Raw genomic sequence first — 12689 nt, forward strand, 5'->3', positions numbered from 1 at the left:
GTGAATGCATTTATCAGCTTTATAAAATGATAATATATCAAGGTCTTGTTTACAGCTTGTTCTTTCAGCTCAATTAAAGCAGCTTTAAACACCGTTTTTTAAACATATCCCATGAAAAGACCAAAAACCAACAATTGATTCTGCTTAGAAGTATTGTTATTTAAAGCCTATCATGCATACTTTTGGGATTTACATTATGTTTTATTTCTTACCTATCAACTGTGTGTGTGTGTGTGTGTGTGTGTGTGTATCTGGATCTGGGTGATGAGCTGCTGCATAAGATCGCCCATATAAAGAGAAATAAAATGGTATCGAATTGAATTGAATTGTCTGTGCATCCAAGTCCTGATATAGCCTAGTCGTTGAAGTCCTTCATAGAGCTCCCTTATTGTCCAAAAACTACTGAAAACTGAGCCAATGAGCTCAATGAGCCACACTGTTGCACTGGCTTCTCTCATTTTGAGTTAATCCAACATACACTAACCTGCTGCAGCAAAATACTCACCAGTGCAATAGTGCAGCACTGTATGTTTATTAACCTGCTTCTAAAAATAGACCCCAAGAAACACAATATATATTTCTGTTTGAGTAAAATTTGCTAAAGACTAGTGTCCACTTGTTTCATTTTTATATGGTTTGTGTCTAATTTACTGTATGTGGTACAGTGCAGTATATTTTTAATTATTGCACTTACCCTTATGAAAGGAGTAACCATATGGCAGGCTGAATAATGTTTTGAATATGAAAATAAACACATGAAGCAGTGTAAGTTAACAATGAATTTGAAGTATTTATATACTCTGAAGTGACTTGGATGAAAAGTCAGATACATTATTCCTGGCAGAAGTATTGTTGCATATCTTACACAGCTGCTTTGGTACAGTCTGGCTTTGCCACAGTAGTTACATTCACTGCGCTGCATATAAATACAGTACAAAAATAAAATGTGCTTCGACATAAAGCATCCTCTCTCTCCGTCAGTGTATTTCTATTGTTCTAACAGGAAACCATTAGGCTTTAAATGACACACAATATATGCATTTTAAATTACCGGCATCAATATCGAACAGAATAAATTAAATAAACTTGCAGTCAGTGTTTGAGACATTTTTGAAGTCTCTGTAATGTTCACACATAATATAATAATATCCTTAAGGTTAATAGTCCGTGTTTAAAGTGCATAAAAAAAGAAAAAATATCCACTCAAGTGACAAGGAAGGATATGAATTCAACTCCAGGAACAGCTGTGTAAAAATCTATTTTCTGTGAGCGAGAATAAACTAAAAAAAATGTCATTCTCTGAGTGGAGTGTCCTCTTATCCTCCAAAAAAAAGCATAAGTATGACTCGCAGCTGTGCCTGGAGCTGAATTTCTACACTTTTCTTTCCAGTGTCAGTTCCAGCTTGAAGTCCTTGAAGCTCGAATGGGTCTTCAAATCCACCCTTTAACCTCAAAAATACTCAGATGAAGGTCTTAGGGTGTTTTTCTCTCAACAACATCTCTGAGCATTCAGTGTCTGTAATGGTAGGACTCTCTCCACTAGGTGGAGCTCTCCTCCAGCAGGCAGTGTGACTCCATGGACTCCATCTTTAGGCCCAGTTCAGAACAGTGTATCACTCGACTGCAGTGTCTAGAGTCGACATGTCTGATATTTACTGTGAGGGGAGGCGGCCAGCTCGTAGAAGAGGACATAGGCATTGCTGCTGCGAACTTGGCTGGAAGACATCGGGCTCACCCTGCACAGAACAAATGGTACACAATGTAGTTGTTTTTAAAATGAAATATAACCACAAATGGGGTCCAAACACATGATTTGACATACATGTATTTTAAGCCACACTTTTAAACAACAAGAGTTCACAACAGGTGTGCAGAAACACGAGGAAGCACACAGTGCGAGTGTAAGGCTGATTTCTAAGATGACCTTACAGTTACAAGGCATGACTATCAGGACAACACAGCTTTCACTGACACTAAACATTAACGTAGTTCTGCATACAATACAACACAATGCTGCCCCCCCTCCCCCACCAACACCATTGGATGATGCATGCAAACGCACCAGCACATTAAACATGTCCACTGTCTGTCCACTTTTAAAGACACCAGTGCTTCAGTCACTGCACACTGCCCATGTAAATACATCAACACTACCTATCTTTTTAAATATACCAGTGCGTAAACTGCCCCACATCGCATATGTAAATACATCAGCACTTTCTATGTTTTTAAATGTGTCTTGTTATGTTTTTAAATGTGACATACACTGTGATCTGTGGAGAACCGTATTTCACTCCTATATATGCTGAGTGTGTAGGCTATTATGAAAGTGATAAACAAACCAGATTCTGATTCTGAATCAACAAAGTACAGCCTTGAAGTCAATGAGAGTGAATAACTTAATGATCTGTAACACTTAAAGGCCCAATGAAATAATTTAAAAAGGAAATATAAACTCTTTCCCAGTTTTAATCCTGTGTGCTTGTGTTAATTGGCACTTAACAATTATCTTAAAACCACAGTCACATACACCCAATCTACACATTTAATTTACCATCAGTAAATTATGCCAATAGGTTGACACACCTAGATACAGCTAGTATGAGGTCACTTTAACTTGACAGCAGGTTTATACAGCCTTCATCTAATCTGATAAGAAGATATGTGAGGTGATACTGCATGTCAAGTAGAGGTGGCAGTCCATACCTGGAGTCGTTGTAGCTGTACCACTCTCCCAGCCCCGGGTTCTTGCAGTAAGCTGTGTAATGCCCTCCCAGAGCGTTTCCCGAGTGATTGGACACTGCATACAGGTTGTACACGGCACGCTCTGCGAGGAAGAAACAACACTGTCAGTCCTTACTCATCAAAATCCAGCTGAGAGTTTGTCCTCCTCACTCTCTGCTGGTGACAGCTTGTCATCTTCGGCAAACACTCACCGCTGCTCTCTGAAGTAAACTCCCGCAGGTCCAGCTCTTTGAGAGGGAAGTTGACATAAGTGGAGAGTTTGCTGGATCGGATGTTTGAGTCGGAGAAACGCTTCAGGTCTGAGAGGAGTCAAGGAGGCAAATTATTGTGCTTGGAATGAATGTGCGTTAAAACATCGCTAGAATGAATCTATAATGAAGATAATTGTTAGTTGTAGCCCTAATATTAAGTAGAATACATTGTTCTTTAACTTCACAACATATACTTGACAGTTTTACTTACTTTACTATTCACCCCAAACATGAAAATACTGTCTACTCTTTGTAGCATTGCTTGATTTATTTATTTATTTGGCCACTTGGGGGCAGCAGAACAAGCTAAAAACACAATACTGAGTTCTTGTGGCTAACAGATTAGCAAAAAGTTGCTTATTTACAAATCCAGCAGACACAGAGCAACATTCGCCACCTGATGAGTGTAAATCTAGTCTTTGCTTTCCTCTCAGCTGTTTTTATCTCCACCTACTCCTGAGAAAATATCTGGCTCTGCAGCTGCTACATGCTCAACTATATTCACAAGCTTGTTGGTACTTTTTCTTCTCTTTTCTTTTTGCTGAAAACACTATTTTGATAATGCACACGCAGTTTCTTCACTTAACTGGACACCGGCTCGCTGAGCAACTATTCCATCGTCCAAATCCACCAAAATTATGCATGTTTCTGGTAGATCATTGAACTACCAGATCATTAGCAAACCTTTAGCACATGCACATACTTTCGAATGCATGTGAGTGTGCTGTAAATAATAAACAAAATGTGCAGCTGATGTCAAACGTGAAATAAAAGGATACGAAGCACAAGAATCTGTGGGAACTTCTGGATGCTGAATCGTTTGGTACATTTCCTTCTGGCTTTGCATCTGTTGCATGTCTGAGGGAGAGGCAAACACAAGATAAGCCAATGAGTTGCTGCTGCTATATAATCCATATATCATGTGAAATGTGCTGTTATGTAAGGTTTCTTACCGGTCTCTCTTCTCCATCCAACACATCTTCCTTTGTGAAGAGTCTAAGGCAGTCTTTGAGAATCACCTCGCCTGAGTTTTTCTGCAGAAACAAAAAGCATGACCAGTCAGAAAACAGCAAAATACATCAACTCTATTACCTCTGGAGGCTTTCTGAGGTGGTCAAACATGATCAGGACACGACAGGCAGGATTGGATGTACCCAGTAAAAGTCAGATAATATAGATTATATTCTTGGTCAAGGACTCCAGCGCAAAAATAATCATCATTACGGCCAATTTCCACATGTGGAAAACCTTTGTCAAGTGTATGTGTGTGTACTGACCTGTGCAATAGGTATTGATAGATCCCAGAATGGATCAAACACGGTGGAGCGGAAGCCACAGACAGTGCAGGTCAGAGAGCTTTTCAGCTGTCCCACAAACAGATCTACAAGCAGAATAAAAAGATGTTTAATACACATACAATTTCAAGGATGGATGCAACTACAGTAGTAGCTCAAATATCACTTACCCACTACTTTGCTGTCCTCTCTTTCCAAATACATATTCCACATCCGTTTGCCTTTCTCTTCATCCCTGTAAAGGAAAACCATTCAAGTTAAAAATGTTTATTTTTTATAGGAAATACTTAATGTTGTAAAAACTGGTTATGGAAACAACTGAAATGTGTGTTTTTAAAGATAAATAAATGGTATTGTGGGGTCCTTCTTCCTTTTTGCATAACAAGAGTAAAATAAACTACAAAATCTTGAAGCTACATACATGATAAATTATACAGTGTATTTCCAACATTGAAGCTCGATGAGGCACACTTTTTTTTTTGTGGTGCGAGGTGACAGTTGTGGTGCGAGGTAGAAGTTTATGAGTGACTTATTGGGGGTAAAGGTGAGAGGTGGCCAGTGTTCCAACTTACGAGAGATGGTCAAAGTCCTCGACAGACATCTTAGGACGGACTGTCACTCTGTTCACCTCATTATGGAGACCGTCCAATAAGAAGCGTAGAAACTCCTGGGCGTCCTGCTGACTGCAGACAGAGAGATGATTCATTATGTAATTATATTACCCTGCTACATTTCTGACATCAGACATTATTGAGTCATGTTTAATTACTTTAAATGAAAAGGTGTATAGTTAAAAAGAGAGGGAAGACTTACTTGCAACCCACAAATTTGGGAGCGTATCTCTGGATCTGGCTCTTGAAATCAGAGGGACTGATGGCCTCGTCTTTCACAGAGGTCCACAGGCTCTGAGTCAGCTTAGCAAACTCTGAGATAAAAGAGCGAAAGAGAGAGAGAAAGACAAAGAAGATTAGACCATAATCATCATAAAGAAGATGTTTTTGTTTCGTGTTTGTATACTGCATTTAATCACTTTTTATTTTATTCTAAATTTCTTTGGGTTTTCATTTGTGCTCAAAAGTGGTTCTATTTTAATCTTTAGCTTTTTTTAAAGCTTTATTTTTCACAACCATGCACTGTGCACATAATATGTCCTTATACCTCCATGTGTACATATGTGTGTGCCATACAAATATAATAGAGTTGAAACTTTATTGATTAAATAAAAACATCCTCTTATTTGAATGAAAATAATATATGTATGAAAACAAGTGTGGAGATTTTTTAATGGTAAAGCAATGACATTTTTTTTATCCTGACCTAATCTTATACTTGTTTGGGCATGAAGTTTATTCTTCACCTTGGGAACTTACTAGCTTTTTCCAGGGCTTTCAACTGCTTCTCACTGTCTTTGCTGGCAAAACATCATATAAAAACAAACCCAAAACTGGTGAGGCAACTGTTTTGTACTAATTACAGGTACAAACAACTGCTGAGAAAGTAATGATATTCTGAGGATATTCATACATGGAGTTACAGTGATAACCTGTGTGAACATGCTGTGCAAACACACCCTCTAAAAAAGCACTGCGGGCATGAAATAATCTGGTGCAAGCAAATTATAATTTAAGTTTAATGTGATCTGACTGTAGTTTGATGATAGTAGTCTAGTCTGTCTAGTCTGTCTACTCTGTGAAAGGGCAACTTTTTAATGTTCAGGGTATAAAGTTGTCACATGTTTGCACTCCACAGCAATGTATAGTTTAAAGAACAAAGACAGGGGAGTGTAAATACATACAAGCTGACAATTTGTGACATATTTGTGACTCAACATTGACAAAGCATTAAACAGGTGGGCAGTGTTCCTCATTATGCGGCTAACATGTGGTTTAACAGCTTGGAGGATCGTCTTACCCTCCATAAGAGCGGCGTTAGACCTGCAGTTGTTGTTGAGGTCTGAGCGGTGAACGTTTCTCAGGCAGTAGTCCCTCAGGTCCGGAGTGTTACTCAGACACTGTAGGATGGAGTTCATGAAACACTGGAAATCAAAACGAGACACAGAAAAAGAAAAAAGTTAATTAAATGAATATAAAGACTCATTTAGGGGTTTCAGTGTGAAGCATTGGACAAACACAAAGTGAAGTAAAAGCACTTACCGTGTTACCCAAGTTCCTCAGCCCAACCAAGCCTTGAGGACTCTTGTTCTGCTGAAAAGAGAAAGAGAAAGAGAAAGAGAAGATTCAGATTCACTCATATTATATTTGTTGGGGCATGATACGTTCACCAGATACCCCATTAAACTTTTAAACAGCCTGCAGAAACATTTGACCTATTATTCAATAAGTGAAGCTCTGAAGGAAACATGTTGATTCATCTTTATCATTAACACACAATTTTTTAAGGCCACTTTGTTGATAAAAGCGCAAATATCTCAATTTATGTTTCTGGTAATGGGGATCAGTTGAGGGGCCAAGATCAGCTTCCACTTTGGGCTCATGACTGGGTCAAAGTGGGCTAGAAGTGGACCCGCGTGTACATACAGTGTGTGGGCTGATTAATTTAAGATGGAAGTGTGATTTTTATGGGCAAAACTGGGCTTATCGTGTGGGTAGAACGTGAGTCATGGTAATCCAGATTTAAACTATGAATAAACGAATGAATGAATGAATAGGAGCTGTCGGTTTTCAGAGCTATTGTCCCTTGTGTTCCCACAATTAACATCAAGTAAGGACTGCAGCTAACGATTATTTTCATTGTCGATTAATTTGCCAATGGCTTTCTCCATTAATTGTTGGGATGAAAAAAGGGCAGGGAATAATGAAAAAATGCCATATTTTGTCCAACCAACAGTACAAAATGCAAGAAAAAGAAAAGCATTAAATCCTCACAATGATTAACAGTTAATTTTCTGTTTTTAATCAACTTATTGTTACAGCTCTAATGTCCAGTGACTATATTAAGACGTATTGATGCCGCCAACAGAGAAACACTTCAGCCTGCACAGTACGATGAAACTACTGTATGACAGCAACCTTGTTACATCACTCGAGTGTGACTAAAGCCTCGAAGGACTGCGTGGTATTCATCTGATGCATACCACTTGATGGTCACATTGCTGGCAGCGTTGAAGCCACTGTGCTGCGGATATCAGCGACTGTTCCACATGCTCTGATGAAATGTCACAGTCCTAACCTCTGCGTGCCACCACCCGCACCGCGGTGGCATCACACCAGCATGTGATGCAGACCGAGGAGAAAGGCTCTACTGAGAATCAGCAGGACAGGACGCCGTGTCAATGTGTGTGTGGAGAGTTGCACATCACTGGCCGAGTCGAGGATCAGCCGGTTTAGTGCTTGACGTATCCGGTGCCACTTGCAGTGACGTGTTAATCATCTGTAGGCTCAGTTTGATGCATCGGACCTGATGATAGAGTTACTTTTAGATCGAGACTGCGGATGTATGCACGACCACGAAATGCCAGAGCAATCACAAGATGCTCTGTTGTATCACAGAGATGAATATCTTTGGGTTGTGGGCTGTTGAGGGCACAGTTTGTGCTTTGGGAAACAGTGATCAATATATTTTTTTAGACAACCAATGGATTAATTGACAAAATAATTAACAGATTAATCAAATAATCGTTAGTTATACCTGATCCCTCTACCTGAGTAAAAATTAATACATGAATATCAGATCTTGGGTAAAGTTAAAGCTCCAAATCTGGCAGTATTTTGACCTTTGCAGAACTGTAGCAGGGATCCACTGGAACCAATTTACAGTTATATAGATTCATCAAAAGTACAAAGACAATAATTGAATGCTTTCCTAGCAGTTTTTAATGTTTCTGTTGCCCTGAAGGGGATAGAATAATTGGTTACCGATGCTTGACCTCGAGGAAAAACTAGAAATATTTATCCAAACCCGGTCACCTGTTGCAGAGATATTTCACTGCATCAAATTTAGACAAAGTAGTAGAAAAACTCTACGTATCACTTCTTTAAAAGAGAGTGAGTTGAATAATTGTGGTTACTAGATTTTACTCTGTACCACCCGCATGTGCATGTTGTAGTGACGCCAGTAGCTGAGTATTGACAGTTGACATACTGTCTTGTGAGCAGCAGCTCTTCCTGAATGAGGGAACATAGTAACAGAGTAACATGATGACTCGGAGCAAGTCAGCACAGTTACGCATCAACGCCTCTACTGACGCCTCAGCGGCTCCATCTGGAAATAACTGCGTCAAAAGGTAGCGGCACGCTGACGGAAGCATGGATAAAAGGAACAAACGCAAAATATGGATTTGTGTGCATATATATTTTGTTGCTGATTGCAATACGTGTGAGCTATACTGTGTCTTTCTTTTTTCTTTTGCTGCTGCTGGACAAATTAAACATGTATCTGCAAAAAAGAAAAGTGCATACTCCCGCTTTATTGTGCGGTGTGCTTCACCTGTAGCACTTTTATTATCTTAGCAAATTCATCACATTTGTGCTACAGTGGTCAGACTTGGAGATATGAAGTGTGATTTAAAGCGCAGAGCTTGAATCTTGATAACAATTTGCTTACACTGCACAAAAGACATTTTCAAGTAGCTCTGAACATGTTTCAGTTCGAGGGCCCATTGTAAAAAGTCTATTTAGCACATGATTTAGTACATCCTAATGTGCTGTTATCATTATCAACACTTAAAGTGGAGAGATGTGCTGCCTCATGATGGGCTTTTCAAGCCTAGAAAATAGAGCAGTGACAATATAAGCTATTAACAGCCTGTTTGGCTTGAGTGTTTTTGTTTTTTTCCCCCTTTTTCTTCCCTGCAGTGTTTGAAGGTGACCATATGGTTTGAATCCCAGTCTGCTGCATTGATCTGCTGAATACTGACCAGCGGGGCTCGGCACACTCAGCAGGTAGCTTGTGATTTAAAAGACCCATCTAAAAAAGCAGAGGAAGCGATGCGTTCAGGTAATTGCTGCGCTCTGAACAAGAACGCTCTCCACTTGTTGGCATGACTTCAGAGAAAGAGAGCGAGAGAACGTAATGTTCTCAACCAGCTATGCATGCCTGGTCAAGGCCATATAACATGTGACGAACCAAGCAACACTCCTGCACACACACATGGTGCCAGCTTCGCCACTCCCTTGGAAACAGTATAAACATAAATCTCTGTTACATGACAGCAGGGATGGGAATGGGCCAAAATACAGTATCCAAGTAGAAATATTGGCACTTTTCTGAAACTGTACTGAGCAGAGAAAATAATACTAATGAAAAACATCTACTTAAGTAAAAAAACAAAAACAAAAAAACATTTAAAATGCTGTCGGAGTTGTTGAGTTATATTTTTATAGCAATGATCATTTTGGAAGCAAAGTTTTTGAAAAGCCAGAAAGTCTTCTTTTGTCTTCCTCTGATCTTTATGGAAACATGGCAGAAGTTGCACAGTGATGCGTATAATAACAAGACTCAAGAGTCTACAGACATACAGGCTGTATTTAGTGGTGCTTTGAGATGAATGCTAACGTCTGCATGCTACCACGCTCATAGCGACAATATGCTGATGTTTAGCAGGTACTGTAAAACATTTGCCAAGTTCACTGTCTTAATGTTGTCATGGTGACGTTTGCTTATAAGCCTTAAACTCAAAGTACAGTGGAGGCTGATGACAAATTGAAATTTTGATGATGACGATGGTGCTAAATGAAAAGTCAGAGGATCACCGAAGTCAGCAGGAATCATCATGAATGTCTGCATAAACTATATCCAGCAGTTTTGTTGAAATATTTCACTCTGGACGAAAGCAAAGAAACAAGGGGTGATATGGAGTGGTGAATGTCAGAAAATTGAGAAAAATGCCTGTTATAAAGCTCAAAGATGTCTTCAATCATCCTGTTTTGTCTGAGCAACAGTCCAAAATCCTGGTATTTAGTTTACTGTCATGTAGAACACAGAAAACCTTCAAATTCTCACATTTGGGAAGTGACAACAACTGAATATTTGGCATACATAATGATTAAATGATCAAAATAGTTGTGTTATTTTTCCCTTTGGTTGACTGACTAATCGTTGCAGTAAAATACTTAAATCAAAGTACATAAAACATAACGCTCGGTTACACTAAAACAACAATTATGTTTCCATCTTTCCATAACACCAGTGCAAACACAACAATGTGAGCACAGATCCTCCGTGGAGACCAATAATATCCCCTACAGTACTAACAAGGACAAAGATGTGAAGTGAACTCATTCACACTACTGTAAACCACCATGGAGACAAACATGTGCAGGCTGCAGGCATCTCTTGTGTCTTAACAAAATGTCCTGAACAGATCATGATAAAGGCGTCAGTCTGGACACATTCCTTATCAGCAACGCTCCTTCCTATTATGCAACTAAGGTCGCACTCAAGTTCTTATTTGGATGCAGGCAAATGCTGTTCTTCTTCAATCTGCTGCATTGCATGTGTTCATGTTTCTTCCTGTTAAAAGGGAGTTTTTTCTTGCCATTGTCGCTAAATGCTTGCTCATGTGGGAATGTTGGGTCTCTTTATAAATTAAAACTTGAAGAGTACGGTTTAGAACCTGCTCTATGTGTAAAGTGCCTTGAGATAACTTTGTTGTGATTTGGCGCTATACAAATAAAGATTGATTGATTGAGATTGATTGATGTGTGCTTACAGCTCAGTCATTCTCCACTTCTAGGCTGATGTGAGCCCAAAGGTCAGATTTGGCCCTACACAAAGTTCTGTTTGGCCTTGCATATGATTTCAAAGCTGAATGAGATGTATTGATTTGATTTAGTTATCACTGTGATTTTGCAGTTTCTTCTTTTTTTAAATACAAAACTTGCTCATCTGCTGATTTCATTCAAACAGTGAATGACTTTAAAGTGACCATCTTTGTTTACTATAATTTTGCTGTGATATTTGTGTGGAAAAATAGAACATAAAACATGCTTTCAGTGCAAAAGCATGTCAGTTTTTTTCTTTATTAAGACATAAATATGCAATTTTTGCCAAAGTTGATATAATACTTGACACAAATATATATTTCTGCAACAGCATTTGTAGCAAATTTCAGAAAAGTTGCATTGCCCTTAATGAAAGTAAAACAAAACTCATCATACTACTTGGCAATTCATCAAAGCTAGCCTATAGGCCTATAATTTTATTTTAAGGCTTTTGCACCCCTAAAATAAAGCAGTGCAAAGTAAAAAAAAAAAAAAAAAAAAAAAGAGCACACAAGGAGCCACAAAAAATGTTTCCTTTTTTTATGTTTAAAGTTAAGAAAATGTAATGGTGCCAGTAGGAGGAGGATGCCTTTACACACACACAGGTGAGACAGTCAGAGGCAGGTGTGCAGTGTGTGTTTATGTGTGTGTGTGTGTGTGTGTGTATGTGAGGAGGGGGTCGGTTTAAACTCACCTTGGCCTGGTTGATGATCAGTCCCATGAATGTGGACACCAGCATGGACCGGGACAACGCCGGACTCTTGCGCCGCAGGTCGGCTTTGTCTACGGGGAAAGCGGCCGGTTCCTCCGGTACTGTCACCGTGTATGAGTGTCGCAGAGACGGCATGGCTGCGCTGTTGAATACTGTCCGACACCAGGATGGATGGCACACTGCTATCATCCACTGACAGGCTGCTCCACTGAGGATGTGTCAAGGGAAACTCAATTTCTCTCTGTGCGTCTGTATCTGCAGGCTGTCAGTCGCTTCTATACCTGCGCACAATCTCCTCAGCATAGAGAATAACTCAGGAGGTGGTGTGTTTAGTTTTTACTGCGTGCTGCTATGTATGTCCCCTCCCACCCAGAGAGGACTCATGCTGCCTTCAGGTGCTGTAGGAAAAAACTCTTACATTGCATAGTGAGACGAGAAGAAGCTGTTATGTAATAAGAAGGTGACTCAGTTGAATTAATGTAAGATTTCATATACAGCAATGGCTACTTATACTATAAATTACACATGAAAAGGAGCCACTGGTCTCCTGAAATGGATACTGAATGGCTTCTTGTCAGTTTTTGTGCAGGAACATTAAAAAAACATTGACACTGGTGGGAAAAATACAGTTTTATTGCTGTTAAATCAGCTAAAAATGTATCTGTAAGTGATGAGATTGTCACTTGAATGGATTAATATTAGATTTAATTTATGGCCATGGCTTGTTTTTGGTTAAATTGCAGGGGTAGAGCACATGCAGGAGAGTTACTGGCCATTTCCTTTTAATTTAAGTGTTTTAAAATATAAAATAAATGGGGGTTTGTCAGTTATCAAGCGGAATAAATGATCTTATTTCTACTTACATTGGTTAATATAGTTTTCTTTGACATTAACTGGTCACTTGGAAGCTGTTTTTATCTGTATAAAACCAATCAGCTTTAAAAAATATTCACTTTTTATTTGA

General features: G+C 39.2%; 1 protein-coding gene across 2 annotated transcripts; it reads right to left on the reverse strand.

Moving 5' to 3' along the window:
* Positions 1-1532: 1532 nt before the first annotated feature.
* Positions 1533-11961, reverse strand: LOC133994237 (ubiquitin carboxyl-terminal hydrolase 2-like). Of its 2 annotated transcripts, none has more exons than XM_062433465.1 (12): positions 11708-11961; positions 6445-6492; positions 6203-6326; positions 5105-5216; positions 4864-4974; positions 4462-4526; positions 4274-4377; positions 3950-4030; positions 3776-3854; positions 2937-3044; positions 2707-2827; positions 1533-1736 (listed from the first exon to the last, which is right to left on the reverse strand). In XM_062433465.1, exons 1-12 carry the CDS (start codon positions 11912-11914, stop codon positions 1631-1633), a joined length of 1266 nt encoding a protein of 421 aa, XP_062289449.1. In that variant the 5' UTR covers positions 11915-11961; the 3' UTR covers positions 1533-1630. The 2 variants fall into 2 exon arrangements, with proteins under 2 accessions (XP_062289449.1, XP_062289448.1); XM_062433464.1 differs by having other exon boundaries at positions 6445-6495.
* Positions 11962-12689: the final 728 nt, after the last annotated feature.

This window comes from Scomber scombrus, chromosome 14 (genome assembly GCF_963691925.1).
Source record: "Scomber scombrus chromosome 14, fScoSco1.1, whole genome shotgun sequence".
Classification (NCBI taxonomy): Eukaryota; Metazoa; Chordata; class Actinopteri; order Scombriformes; family Scombridae; genus Scomber; species Scomber scombrus.